Source organism: Hemitrygon akajei, chromosome 18 (genome assembly GCF_048418815.1).
Source record: "Hemitrygon akajei chromosome 18, sHemAka1.3, whole genome shotgun sequence".
NCBI lineage: Eukaryota > Metazoa > Chordata > Chondrichthyes > Myliobatiformes > Dasyatidae > Hemitrygon > Hemitrygon akajei.
In genome coordinates this window covers 73,656,126-73,671,125 of record NC_133141.1, presented here as the reverse complement: position 1 = coordinate 73,671,125, position 15,000 = coordinate 73,656,126, and the positions used below count along the sequence as shown (strand labels likewise).

Sequence of the window (15,000 nt, the reverse complement as noted above, 5' to 3'; positions counted from 1 at the left end):
CTCTCTGGGAAAAGCAGTTCCTCCTCATCTCCCTCCTAAATCTACTCCCCCGAATCTTGAGGCTGCGTCCCCTAGTTCTAGTCTCACCTACCAGTGGAAACAACTTTCCTGCCTTATCATCTCTATATCCCTTCCGTATCATCTCTGTCCCTTCCATTTCATATCCCTTTCGTTTCATATCCCTTCCGTTTCAGTGTGTGAGTTGGACTCTGTAGTGCAAGTTATGATGTGTTTCGGGTTTCTGGTCGCCCCCTTTTTCCTGTTTGTTCCTACTTCGGGCGATTTTTATCGGGACGGCCTGCCGAGAACGAACGGCACAGCGCTGGATTGAGCTGAACCAAATACGCCCGGGCCACTTACATTTTGTGTTTCGTATTCTGCATTATTCGTACACTTTGCATGATTAGTTTTTTTTTGTGCGTTGGTGAGATTTTTTTTCTCTGAACGGGTTCCATGGTGTTTCTTTGCTGCATGTCTGACTCTCGGGGTTGTGCACTGCAAACGGACTTTGATAATAAATGTACTTTGAATCTTTCGAGTTGAGTCGGTGGTGAAGAAGGCGAATGCAATGTTGGCATTCATTTCTGGAGGAATAGAGTATAGGAGCAGGGATGTGATGTTGAGGCTCTATAAGGCACTGGTAAGACCTCACTTGGAATACTGTGTGCAGTTTTGGGCTCCTTATTTAAGAAAGGATGTGCTGACGTTGGAGAGGGTTCAGAGAAGATTCACTAGAATGATTCTGGGAATGAGAGGGTTAACACATGAGGAACGTTTGACCGCTCTTGGACTGTACTCCTTGGAGTTTAGAAGAATGAGGGGGGGACCTCATAGAAACATTTTGAGTGTTGAAAGGCATGGACAGAGTGGATGTGGCAAAGTTGTTTCCCATGGTGGGGGAGTCTAGTACGAGAGGACATGACTCGAGCATTGCAGGGCGCCCATTCAGAATGGGGATGCAAAAAAATTATTTTAGCCAGAGGGTGGTGAATCTGTGGAATTTGTTCCCACGGGCAGCAGTGGAGGCCGGATTATTGGGGGTATTTAAGGCAGAGATTGACAGGTATCTGAGTAGTCAGGGCATCAAAGGTTATGGTGAGAAGGTGGGGGAGTGGGGCTAAATGGGAGAATGGATCAGCTCGTGATGAAATGGCAGAGCAGACTTGATGGGCCGAATGGCCGGCTTCTGCTCCTTTGTCTTATGGTCTTTTAACAAGGTGCCTGAAACTCTCGCTGTGGCAGCTCAGTGCTCCCTCTACATCGTACGACAGCTTTAAACCAAATTCAGAGCCCACTTTAGTCAAAGGACAAGTTATTCTCAAAGAGCATATGTGTCACCGTATACAAACTTGAGATTCATTTTCTTGCAGGGCTTTACAGGAAAATAAAGAAAGGTAGTAGATTTTATGAAAACGATACATTAACAAGGACGGGCAAACAGCCACTGTGCAAAAGTAGGCAAACTTTGTATGTAAAAAAAAGAATAATTTTGAAAGTATGAGCTATAGAGTCCTTATAAGTCAGTGCCTAGGTTGTGGAATCAGTTCAGTGTTGAGGTGAGTGAAGTTATCCACGCTGGTTCAAGGTCCTGATGGTTGAGGGATAACAACTGTTCCTGAACCTGGTGGTGTGGGTGCTGAGGCTCCTGTACCTCCTTCCTAATGGTTGAGGGGTAATAACTGTTCCTGAACCTGTTAGTGTGGGACCTGAGGCTCCTGTACCTCCTTCCTGATGGTTGAGGGGGTAATAACTGTTCCTGAACCTGGTGGTGTGGGTCTTGAGGCTCCTGTACCTCCTTCCAGATGGTTGTGGGGTAATAACTGTTCCTGAACCTGGTGGTGTGGGTCCTGAGCCTCCTGTACCTCCTTCCTGATGGCAGCAGTGAGAAGAGAGCATGGGTGGAATATATATTCAAACCGCTCTACTGGGATTTGAACTCACTGTTGTCTGACTCCAAGTTAATGTATGAACCAGTGAACCATGCCTGGCAATCACTTTGTTAACTGAGTTAGTATAATTGTGAGACCTTATTGCAAACGTTTGAGCCTCTGAATTGATCAGAATCTCCTGTGAATCTCATTAAAATAAAATTAAATGCTGCATCGTAGACCCACTGGCTGCAGAGGGAGGTGGCGCACAGCCCAGCCTCTCACAAGACAGGCCCTCCCCACCACGGAATGTACTTCAGAGGAACGCTGTCAGGAGAAAGCAGCATCCATCGTGAAAGATCCCCTGTCACACGGGTCATGCTGTGGAGGTACAGGGTCCTCAGGTGTCGGGGACGGTGTTCGAACAGTTCCTGGACTCCTGAGGGTACTTTGCCAGTCTGCGCCCGGGAGGTGGGCGAAAATGCAAGCCTCTATTCACCGAGGGGGCCGGAGTTTAGATAATTGGAGCCTGCTGGTCTGGTTGTGGTCGTGGATTCACTTGTCGTGTGCAGAGTAATACTCCTCGGATTACAAAGTGCTCCCACTCCCTTCGCTGAGGCTTTCTCAGTGAGCTGAGCAAATCGAATTGCGTCTGAAAGATTAACCCTGTTGCTGACAAGGATGTTATTAATAGACCTCCCGCCCCCCCCCCTCTCTCTCTCTCTCTCTCTGTTTCCCTTTTAAACCATGGCTCAGAGTTATGCCGTTGATTTGACCCTGCCAAACGTTTTCACGGAGGTAAAGTTATAACTTCACAAGTGTGCTAATGGACCGTGACAATTTCGCATTCTCCACTGACTCTCCTGGCAGGGAACGGAGAACACAGTATGGGCCCTGTTCTGCTGACCCTTTAACCCCCCTCGGAGATCAATCGAACCCTTCCCTCCTACACGTTCCTCTAATCTGTCCGTCATCCACCTGCCTCGTTAGAGATACACCCTTGAAGCGGCTCCCGAGATCGATCGGACCCTCCCCGCCCCTGCCCAGTCCTGATGAAGGGTCTCGGCCCGAAACATTGGCGGTTTATTCCTCACCATCGATGCTGCCTGGCCTGCTGAGTTCCTGCAGAAATCCCCCATTGCCCCCCCGCCCCGTTTTTCCAGTCCTCCACGTGCCTAACTGTAAGTTTCTTGAATGGCCCTAATGTGTCTGCCTCTACCACCACCCTTGGCAGGGTGTTCCACGCTCTGTGTAAAAAAAAACTTGTCCTTCTATTTATCTGTTTATTGAGATAGAGCATGCAATAGGCCCTTCTGGTCCTCCCAGCAATCCCCCGATTTAACCCTAGCTTAATCACAGGAATATGCACCAATCACCCTACCAAGCAGTACATCTTTGGACTGTGGGAGGAAACCGGAGCACCCGGAGGAAACCCACGCGATCACAGACACCTTACAGGTAGAGGCGGGATTTGAACCCGGGTCACATGTACCGTAAAGTGTCGTGCAAATGACTACGCTACCGAGCTGCCTCTTATCGCTGACGTTCCCACACCCCCCCCGATACTTTCCTCCAATCTCCTTAAAGTTATGTCTCCCATTATTAGTCGTATGCATCTGGGGAACAAAATCACTGGTGGGCCCCACCACCTAGGACATGCTCTCTTCTCACTCCTGCCATTGGTACAGGAGCCTCAGGACCTACACCACTAGGTTCAGGAACAGTTATTACCCCTCAACCATCAGGAAGGAGGTACAGGAGCCTCAGGACACACACCACCAGGTTCAGGAACAGTTATTACCCCTCCACCATCAGGAAGGAGGTACAGGAGCCTCAGGACACACACCACCAGGTTCAGGAACAGTTATTACCCCTCCACCATCAGGAAGGAGGTACAGGAGCCTCAGGACCCACACCACCAGGTTCAGGAACAGTTATTACCCCTCAACCATCAGGCTCCTGAACCAGAGGCCTGGATAACTTCACTCCCCTCAACTCTGATCTGATTGCACAGGTCACTTTCAAGGTCTCTACAACTCAAATTTTTGTTTAATTTATTTACTTTAAAGTGCGGGCACTTTGTCTTCATGTGTACAATAGTTGTTTGTCCATCTTTGTGTGTAGTTCTTCAATGATCCGATTCTCTGGAGAGAGAGAATAAAGGGTTCCTTTTCTGGTTGGCTGCTGGCAACCAGTGGTGTTCCACAGGGTCGGTGACAGGAACCGATTCTTTTTACGTTACTCGTCAGTGATTTGGATGACGGAATCGGTGGCTTTGTCGCAAAGTTTGCAGATAGGTGGGGTGGGGGCAGGTAGTTTAGAGGAAACAGAGAGGGTGTGGAAGGACTTAGACAGATTAGGAGAAATGGGCAAAGATGGCACAAAAGCATAGACTGTTTTGTAAACGGGGAGAGAATTCAGACATCTGGGATGCAAATAGACTGGGTAGTCCCTGTGCTGGATTCCCTAAAGGTTAACTTGCAGGTTGAGTCGGTGGTGAGGAAGGCAAATGCCATGTTGTCGTTCATTTCGAGAGGACTAGAATATAAAAGCAAGGATGTGATGCTGAGGCTTTTGTAAGATATTGGTCAGACCACGTTTGGAGGATTGTGAGCAGTTTTGGGCCCCTTTTCCAAGAAAAGATGTGCTGGCGTTGGAGAGGGCCCAGAGGAGGTTCTCAGGAATGATTCTGGGAATGAAAGGGTTAATGCATGAGGAACATTTGATAGCTCTTGGCCTGTACTCACTGGAGTTTAGAAGAATATGAGGTGGGGGATCTCACTGAAACTTATTGTATATTGAAAGACCTGGATAGAGTGTGGACGTGGAGAGATGTCCATGTAGAACGGAGATGAGGAGGAATTTCTTTAGCCAGAGGGTGGCGAATCTGTGGAATTCATTGCCACAGACAGCTGTGGAGGCCGAGTCGTTGGGTGTATTCCAAGCAGAAGTTGATAGGTTCTTGATTAGTCAGGGTGTCAAATGTTACGGGGAGAAGGCAGGAGAATGGGGTTGAGAGGGATAGTAAATCAGGCATGGCGGAATGGCGGAGCAGACTCGATGGGCCAACTGGCCTCCGTGTGCTCCTGTGTCTTATGGCCTATTGTACTTCTCCGTTCTGCTGTGAATGCCTGCAGGAACGCGAATCTGAAGGCAGTCTATTGTGACTTGTACGTCCACTGACAATACATTTCCTTTGAGCTCTGACACAAGTGGTCCTGCCAGCACCATCCTCTCTGATCCGACTTGACGCCAACCGCGCATTTTCACTGCATGCTTCAGAGTGCACGTGACAAGTAGGTCTGATGTTTTCCTCCAATCCTTAATCCCCCTCAAGTCGGCGTGGTGTTGTGAGGGAGCGTCTCCTGAAAGATCTGAGCTTTTGTTCCGCGCTCCCAGCTGAAACTCACGCCCGTCTATCCCAGCAGAACTTTGTCGCCTCTCTGGGGCGAATAGCAAGCGGAAGGCGGCACGTGAATCCACTCCCCGTCCCCGCCGCTAGCCCTGCTGAGAGTCCGGCTCTGCTAATGTACGGGCCCACCCGGTCACTGGAAGCTTTAAACCAGCGGTATACATCAGCTGGTGTAAACTGCGACTTAATGCCCTCGCTGGTATTGCAGACAGCAGCAAGTTCTAAACATAAACCTAACCAACGAACATAGAACATAGGACAATACAGCACAGTACAGGCCCTTCGGCCCACAATGTTGTGCTGACCCTTAAACCCTGCCTCCCATATAACCCCCCACCTTAAATTCCTCCATATACCTGTCTAGTAGTCTCTTAAACTTCACTAGTGTATCTGCCTCCACCACTGACTCAGACAGTGCATTCCACGCACCAACCACTCTCTGAGTAAAAAAAACCTTCCTCTAATATCCCCCCTGAACTTCCCACCCCCTTACCTTAAAGCCATGTCCTCTTGTACTGAGCAGTGGTGCCCTGGGGAAGAGGCGCTGGCTGTCCACTCTATCTATTCCTCTTAATATCTTGTACACCTCTATCATGTCTCCTCTCATCCTCCTTCTCTCCAGAGAGTAAAGCCCTAGCTCCCTTAATCTCTGATCATAATCCATACTCTCTAAACCAGGCAGCATCCTGGTAAATCTCCTCTGTACCCTTTCCAATGCTTCCACATCCTTCCTATAGTGAGGCGACCAGAACTGGACACAGTACTCCAAGTGTGGCCTAACCAGAGTTTTATAGAGCTGCATCATTAGCCCGCATCATGAGATTGTGGGGGGGAAGGTGTTTGGGATATGTTACGAAGCGGGTTCACAGGGTGGGGAGACAGAAGACGTTGACTGCGAAGAAACACGCTAATCGTTTATTTACAAACGGTGAAAGATTTGATCAAACACCCGTCCCCCCTGAGTTACACAACTACAGATCTAAAATTCAACAGACAGACAGTCAGCTAAGAGTGCACTGGGGACCTCCTGTGTCGGCAGAGCACTTTCCCACCAGTTCTTCAGCACTGGTCGCGACTTCTGTGTGAGAGGGAGTCCCTGAGGACCAAAGGAGAACATAAACAACCTACAGCATAGTACCAGCCCTTCGGCCCATAGTGTTTCAACTTGCCCCAAGAGCACTTGAACCCTTCCCCCCCACGTAGCCCTCCACTTTTTCATCACAAACAGAAAGCTTGCAGACAGTGCGAGAGGGAGGATAGGCAGGTAACGCCCTCAGACCGATGGTTTGAGATGTGTCTGTTTTAATGCGAGGAGTATCGTGAACAAAGCGGATGAGCTTAGAGCGTGGATCAGTACTTGAAGCTATGATGTGGTGGCCATGACAGAGACTTGGATGGCTCAGGGGCAGGAATGGCTACTTAGAGTGGCAGGCTTTAGACGTTTCAGAAAGGATGGGGGGGAGGCAAAGAGGTGGGGACCTGGCACTGCTGATCAGAGATAGTGTCACGGCTGCAGAAAAGGAGGAAGTCATGGAGGGGTTGTCTACTGAGTCTCTGTGGGTGGAGGTTAGGAACGGGATGGGGGTCAATAACTCCACTGGGTGTTTTTTATAGACCACCCAATAGTAACAGGGACATCGAGGAGCAGATAGGGAGACAGATTCTGGAAAGGTGTAATAATAACAGGGTTGTCATGGTGGGAGATTTTAATTTCCCCAATATTGATTCGTATCTCCCTAGAGCGAGGGGTTTAGATGGAGTGGAGTTTGTTAGGGGTGTTCAGGAAGGTTTCTTGACACAATGTGTAGATAAGCCGACAAGAGGAGAGGCTGTACTTGATCTGGTATTGGGAAATGAACCTGGTTAGGTGTCAGGTCTCTCAGTGGGAGAGCATTTTGGAGATAGTGATCACAATTCTACGTCCTTTACCATAGCATTGGAGAGGGATTAGAATAGACAAGTTAGGGAGACATTTAATTGGAGTAAGGGGAAATATGAGGCTATCAGGCAGGAACTTGGAAGCATAAATTGGGAACAGATGTTCTCAAGGAAATGTACGGAAGAAATGTGGCAAATATTCAGGGGATATTTGCGTGGAGTTCTGCATGGGTATGTTCCAATGAGGTAGAAAGGATGGTAGGGTACAGGAACCGTGGTGTACAAAGGCTGTTGTAAATCTAGACAAGAAGAAAAGAAAAGCTTACAAAAGGTTCAAAAAACTAGGTCATGATAGAGATCTAGAAGATTATAAGGCTAGCAGGAAGGAGCTTAAGAATGAAATTAGGAGAGCCAGATAGTCTTCCTCGCTCTCCACCCTCACAGGTCAGACTTACGTCCTTGGACCGTGTCTGTTGTCGACGCAAACAGTGCATTTCCCTGCGTGTTTCGACATACATGTGTGACATAGAACTAATCCACCTCTCATTGCTAGTATCATCAAAGAACCATCAGGAAGGAGGTACAGAACCCACACCACCAGGTTCAGGAACAGTTATTACCCCCGCAACCATCGGGAAGGAGGTACAGGAGCCTCAGGTCCCACACCACCAGGTTCAGGAACAGTTATCACCCCTCAACCATCAGGAAGGAGGTACAGGAGCCTCAGGACCCTCACCACCAGGTTCAGGAACAGTTATTACCCCTCAACCATCAGGAAGGAGGTACAGGAGCCTCAGGACCCTCACCACCAGGTTCAGGAACAGTTATTACCCCTCAACCATCAGGAAGGAGGTACAGGAGCCTCAGGTCCCACACCACCAGGTTCAGGAACAGTTCTTACCCCTCAACCATCAGGAAGGAGGTACAGCAGCCTCAGGTTCCACACCACCAGGTTCAGGAACAGTTATTACGCCCTCAACCATCAGGAAGGAGGTACAGGAGCCTCAGGTTCCACACCACCAGGTTCAGGAACAGTTATTACGCCCTCAACCATCAGGAAGGAGGTACAGGAGCCTCAGGTTCCACACCACCAGGTTCAGGAACAGTTATTACCCCTCAACCATCAGGAAGGAGGTACAGGAGCCTCAGGACCAACACCACCAGGTTCAGGAACAGTTATTACCCCCTCAACCATCAGGAAGGAGGTACAGGAGCCTCAGGACCCACCACCACTAGGTTCAGGAACAGTTATTACCCCCTCAACCATCAGGAAGGAGGTACAGGAGCCTCAGGACCCACCACCGCTAGGTTCAGGAACAGTTATTACCCCTCAACCATCAGGCTCTTGAGCTCGAGGAGATAACTACACTCTTTTGTCCCATCATGAGACATCCCCACAACCAATGATCTCACTTTAAGGTCTCATGTTCTCGTTACTTAATGCCATTTATTTATATTTGCATTTGCACAGTTTGTTGTCTTCTGCGCTCTACTTGATCTTTCACTGATCCTGTTACAGTCACCTTTCTCTAGATTTGCTGAGCATGCCCGCAGGAAAGTGAATCTCATGTTCTTTGATAGTGAAATTTACCTTGTAGTTTGGAGTGGAATGTAGCGTAGGGAAGCGTTTGGTCGCGCAGCTCGGTAGTAGGAGTCTGGAGCTGCATTACTTGCCTCGGCTTGTGGATTCTGCGGTCTGACGATTTAGCGTTCTGTGTGTTATTTGTTCCCTTCTTGCTGGCGGTGTGTGAAACCTCCCCCCGGTATCCGTGGCTCTGTCAGTCTAGGGAAGACATGCTCAAGTCCTGACAAACTTAATCCCACCCCAAACCCCGGTCTGTCTGGACGCTGTGCGATTCATCACCCTGTTGCGAATCGGTGCCAGGAAATAACAGACAGCACACCGCATACGATTAAAGGAATTATATTTATGGATCTTAGCTGAAGGCTCAGTAAAGAACGACAAAAGGAAAAGGGCCCATTCTGATTAAACAAATGCGCACAAGTTGGAGCTCGTCTTGAACTTCTCCGTCACTCGCGCGCCGGGCCCTCGGTCCGCGTGGATGCCCCACACCGCCTTCCGAAGGTCGCTCGCAATCCGTCTCGAACTGACGGGTCTCCCCGCCGGATCGTACGCTACGACCGGTTCGCCCCAGCGTCTTCCCTCCTCACCTCCTCCCGATCAAAAACCTCAACCCCAAACTTATTGTCCCTCGCCAAGAGAACCCCCCCCCCCCCAGCTAATTGGATGGTGTAGCGACGTGCTACACACAGCGCTGAAATAACGACACGCAGTCGGTAAGTCGCTTCGAGACTAGTTTATTCAAACTTCGCGGCGCTGGCATTTAATCCCTAGCGCCCGCCCTCTCCGGGCGGAAATGATGTCAGAGGTGCATTACCAAAGTCTCCTCCCCCCCCGCGCGCTGGCTGTTTGTGAGCCGGTTCGCCTGCGCAGAAAGTGGGTCGCCACAGTCGCACACATTCCGCATCGTTCCTCACCTTCAACGAGAACCTGAACAGGCTGAAAGCAGACCAGACTTCTAAATGAAATAACTATAACAAAACCGGGGCATTACATGTGACTAGTTCTTTCTTTTGGTGGGTTTGATGGTCCTTGGAGTGTGGGTTATCTTCTTTCAACGTGTTCCACGGTGTTACTTTGTTCTGTGGTTGCCGGCAAGGAGACGTGTCTGAAGGTCGTAATCTGTGTATGTGCTTTACACTTTGAAAAGCATAGACTACTTTCCAAGCAGGGAACAATAAAAGATTGGAAATCAGAGGTGCAAAGAGACTTGGCTGCTCTCGTGCAGGATTCCCTGAAGGTTAACCGGCGGGTTGAGTCGCTGGTGAGAAAGGGAAATGCTGTGTGAGCATTACTTTCAAGAGGACGAGAAGACAAAAAGGAAGGATCTAATGCTGAGGCTTTATCAGGCATTGGTCAGACTGCATTTGGAGTATTGTGAGCGGTTTTGGGGCCCCTTACGTAAGAACAGATTGGAGAGGATCCAGAGCAGGTTCGCGAGAAGGAACCCAGGAATGAAAGGGTTAACGTATGGGGAGTATTCGATGGCTCTGGGCCTGTACTCGCTGGAGCTTAGAGGAATGAGGGGGAATCTCACTGAAACCTGTCGAATATTGAAAGGCCTTAATAGAGTGGATGTGGAGAGGATGTTTCCTATGGTGGGGAAGTCTAGGACCAGAGGACACAGATAGAGTGGATGTGGAGAGGATGTTTCCTATAGTGGGGAGAGTCTAGGACCAGAGGACACAGATAGAGTGGATGTGGAGAGGATGGTTCCTATAGTGGGGGAGTCTAGGACCAGAGGACACAGATAGAGTGGATGTGGAGAGGATGTTTCCTATGGTGGGGAAGTCTAGGACCAGAGGACACAGATAGAGTGGATGTGGAGAGGATGTTTCCTATAGTGGGGGAGTCTAGGAACAGAGGACACAGACAGAGTGGATGTGGAGAGGATGTTTCCTATAGTGGGGGTGTCTAGGACCAGAGGACACAGATAGAGTGGATGTGGAGAGGATGTTTCCTATAGTGGGGGAGTCTAGGACCGGAGGGGACAGACTCAGAATAGAGGAGCGTCCATTCAGACCGGAGAAGACAAGGAATTTCTTGAGCCAGAGGGTGGTGAATCTGTGGAATTCGTTGCCACGTTCATCTCTCTGGGTATATTTAAAGCAGAGGTTGATAGGTTCCTGATTAGTCAGGCTGTCAAAGGTTACGGGGAGAAGGCTGGAGAACGGGGCTGAGAGGATGGTAAACCAGCCATGATGGAATGGGGGAGCCGGCTCGATGGGCTGAAGTGCCTTTGGGGGTGCGCTGATTATATGAGAGGCCCGATATGAATTCAAGTCTCTTGTTGTTTCAGGGTCCTGCACACGACCGTCCTTCTGTCTGACAGCCAGCTCCACCTCTTCCTGCAGACGCAGCTGTCGACAGCCCAGATGGAGTCCTGCGTCCAGGGCCGCACTTCCTTCTCCGTCAACGAGGCCATCCTGAGCGGCGCCCACTGCGGGAACAGCCTGGCGCGGCAGGCGGAGGCGGACGGCCCTATCGGCTACGAGTCTGAAAGGTGATGGCCTGATTCTGCCCCTCTGTCTCACGCTGTTGTGGTCTTGTGCAGGGGGGGTGTTAGAGGTAGCTTGGTAGCTTTTTTTATCTCCCTCCCCCCCCCCCCCCCCCCCCCACATAGAGAGCGTTGAATGCACTCCCAGGTCTGGCGGTGGAGTCTGTAAAACAGTACAGTACAGGAACAGGCCCTTCGGCCCACAATGCTGTGCTGGACGAAATCAGAAGCGGGTATAATGTCACCAGCGCATGACGTGAAATTTGTTAACTTTACGGCAGTAGTTGATGCAGTGTATGATAAATATAGGGGGAAAAACTGAATGAATCTATGTATTAATTAGTTAAATTAAGGTAAATAGTGCAAAAAGAGAGAATAAAAAAATAGTGAGGTAGTGTTCATGGGTTCAATGTCCATTCAGAAATCGGATGGCAGAGGGGAAGAAGCTGTTCCTGAATGGCTGAGTGTGTGTCTTCAGGCTCCTGTACCTCCTCCCTGATGGCAGAGGGGAAGAAACTGTTCCTGAATCGTTGAGTGTGTGCCTTCAGGCTCCTGTACCTCCTCCCTGATGGCAGAGGGGAAGAAGCTGTTCCTGAATCATTGAGTGTGTGTCTTCAGGCTCCTGTACCCCCTCCCTGATGGCAGAGGGGAAGAAGCTGTTCCTGAATCGCTGAGTGTGTGTCTTCAGGCTCCTGTACCTCCTCCCTGATGGCAGAGGGGAAGAAGCTGTTCCTGAATCGCTGAGTGTGTGTCTTCAGGCTCCTGTACCTCCTCCCTGATGGGAGAGGGGAAGAAGCTGTTCCTGAATCGTTGAGTGTGTGCCTTCAGGCTCCTGTACGTCCTCCCTGATGGCAGAGGGGAAGAAGCTGTTCCTGAATCATTGAGTGTGTGTCTTCAGGCTCCTGTACCCCCTCCCTGATGGCAGAGGGGAAGAAGCTGTTCCTGAATCGCTGAGTGTGTGTCTTCAGGCTCCTGTACCTCCTCCCTGATGGCAGAGGGGAAGAAGCTGTTCCTGAATCGCTGAGTGTGTGTCTTCAGGCTCCTGTACCTCCTCCCTGATGGGAGAGGGGAAGAAGCTGTTCCTGAATCGCTAAGTGTGTGTCTTCAGGCTCCTGTACCTCCTCCCTGATGGCAGAGGGGAAGAAGCTGTTCCTGAATCGCTGAGTGTGTGTCTTCAGGCTCCTGTACCTCCTCCCTGATGGCAGAGGGGAAGAAGCTGTTCCTGAATCGCTGAGTGTGCGTCTTCAGGCTCCTGTACCTCCTCCCTGATGGCAGAGGGGAAGAAGCTGTTCCTGAATCGCTGAGTGTGCGTCTTCAGGCTCCTGTACCTCCTCCCTGATGGCAGAGGGGAAGAAGCTGTTCCTGAATCGTTGAGTGTGTGTCTTCAGGCTCCTGTACCTCCTCCCTGGTGGCAGAGGGGAAGAAGCTGTTCCTGAATCATTGAGTGTGTGTCTTCAGGCTCCTGTACCTCCTCCCCGATGGCAGAGGGGAAGAAGCTGTTCCTGAATCGTTGAGTGTGTGTCTTCAGGCTCCTGTACCTCCTCCCCGATGGCAGAGGGGTAGAAGCTGTTCCTGAATTGCTGAATGTGTGTCTTCAGGCTCCTGTACCTCCTCCCTGATGGCAGAGGGGAAGAAGCTGTTCCTGAATCGTTGAGTGTGTGTCTTCAGGCTCCTGTACCTCCTCCCTGATGGCAGAGGGGAAGAAGCTGTTCCTGAATTGCTGAGTGTGTGTCTTCAGGCTCCTGTACCTCCTCCCTGATGGTAGCAACGAGAAGAGAGCATGTCCTGGGTGATGGGGGTCCTTAATGTTGGATGCCGTTGCTCCTTGAAGGTGTCTTGGATACTACAGTGCCCGTGATAGAGCAAACCAGCTTTACAACTTTCTAAAGCTTACTTCGGTCCTGTGCAGTAGACCCCGTCCCCCCCGCCCCTTACCAGACCGTGATGCAGCCAGTCAGAATGCTCTCCGGGGTACATCTGTAGAAGTCTTCGAGTGTTTTAGGTGACAAACCAAATCTGAAACTCCCAACGAAGTATAGCCACTGTCTTGCCTTCTGTATCGCTGCGTCGATATGTCGGGACCAGGTCAAGTTAGTAATCAAATGTAAATTAAACTGATCCCTTCTGCCTACACAATGTCCATATCCTTCCATTTTCCTCACACCCATGTGCCTCTCTATATGTCTATTAAAAGTTCCTAAAGTATTGGCATTATTAGATAAATCATCACCATCATTATGTGCCGTGTGGTATGACGTGGGCGATTGTGATCTCCCATCTGTCTTTAAGCTGAGAAGCTCCAATAAACTAGGACTAATGGTGCATAGTTCCCTGAAGGTGGAATCTCATGTGGATGGGGTGGTGAAGAAAGCTTTTGGTATGCTGGCCTTTATAAATCAGACCATTGAGTAGAGGAGTTGGGATGTAATGTTAAAATTGTACAAGGCATTGGTGAGGCCAAACTTGGAGTATTGTGTACAGTTCTGGTCACTGAATTATAGGAAAGATGTCAACAAAATAGAGAGTGTACAGAGGAGATTTACTGGAAAGTTACCTGGGTTTCAGCACCTAAGTTCCAGAGAAAGGTTGAACAAGTTAGCTCTTTATTCTTTGGAGCGTAGAAGGTTGGGGGGGGGACTTGATAGAGGTATTTAAAATTATGAGGGGGATAGATAGAGTTGACGTGGATAGGCGTTTTCCATTGAGAGTAGGGGAGATTCAAACAAGAGGACATGAGTTGAGACTTAGGGGGCAAAAGTTTAAGGGTAACATGAGGGGGAATTTCTTTACTCAGAGAGTGGTAGCTGTGTGGAATGAGCTTCCAGTAGAAGTGGTAGAGGCAGGTTCGATATTGTCATTTGAAGCAAAATTGGATAGGTATATGGACAGGAATGGAGGGTTATGGGCTGAGTGCGTGTCAGTGGGATTAGGTGAGAGTAAGTGTTCGGCATGGACTAGAAGGGCCGAGATGGCCTGTTTCCGTGCTGTAATTGCTATATGGTTATAAACTCTTCAAAACTTTTGCCTGCCCTTCACTTGACGTCACGCACTGTAGGCCGCGACCCTTTCTTCTGTCAGTTTTTACCCTGTAACTGCGAGGTGTTCGGGCTTCTCTCTCCTCAGTACGTGCCCGAGAAACTCCAGCTGCCGTTTCCCGATCAGCGATAATCAGCCCGCTTCTTATTCCGGCTTCTCACCTGTGACTCTGCCCTTCCGCGATACCGTCGTCATTCTTCTCAAAAAGAAAAAAAAAATCACACTCCTGCAGCTTCGAGCCTTCCCTCATTTTGTTGCGGGACACTGTCCAACATTCGCCTCCGTATGTTGGTGTGGAATGAAAGTAGCACAGCCATACTCTGGGTTTTGTACCCATCAAAACTCTGCTATTCTTTAGTATCTTGCTCAAATGCTTGAACGTGCATTTAGCGATCCCAATCATTCTTCCAATTTCAACATCAGCCCTACCGTCAGATGTTATTGTGCTCCCCAAGCTTGCAGGTTTGAAACCTGATGAAGGGTTTTGGCCCAAAACGTCGTCACTACCTCCTCCCATAGATGCTGTCTGGCCTGCTGAGCTCTGCCAGCATTTTGTGTTTTTATTTATTTCCAGCGTCTGCGGATTCACTCGTGTTGAGCTTGCAGGTTTGTTTAGTTGTTCCACTGTCTGTTCATGTTTCTGTCCCTCCGTCCTTCTTCTTCGTGACAAACGTACACTCGTTCCTCTGCAGTCGATGGTTGTTCCTCCCTTTGCACCTTCTCCGAC

The 15,000-nt window shown here is 49.6% G+C and overlaps 1 protein-coding gene across 1 annotated transcript in view; it reads left to right on the top strand.

The window, feature by feature from the left end:
* Positions 1-15,000, top strand: part of LOC140741522 (sorting nexin-11-like) — an 84,210-nt gene that overhangs the window by 67,469 nt on the left and 1,741 nt on the right. The window contains exon 5 of the mRNA XM_073071815.1: positions 11,040-11,243. Coding sequence (XP_072927916.1) covers positions 11,040-11,243 — 204 coding nt within the window. The remainder of the gene's footprint in view (positions 1-11,039; positions 11,244-15,000) is intronic.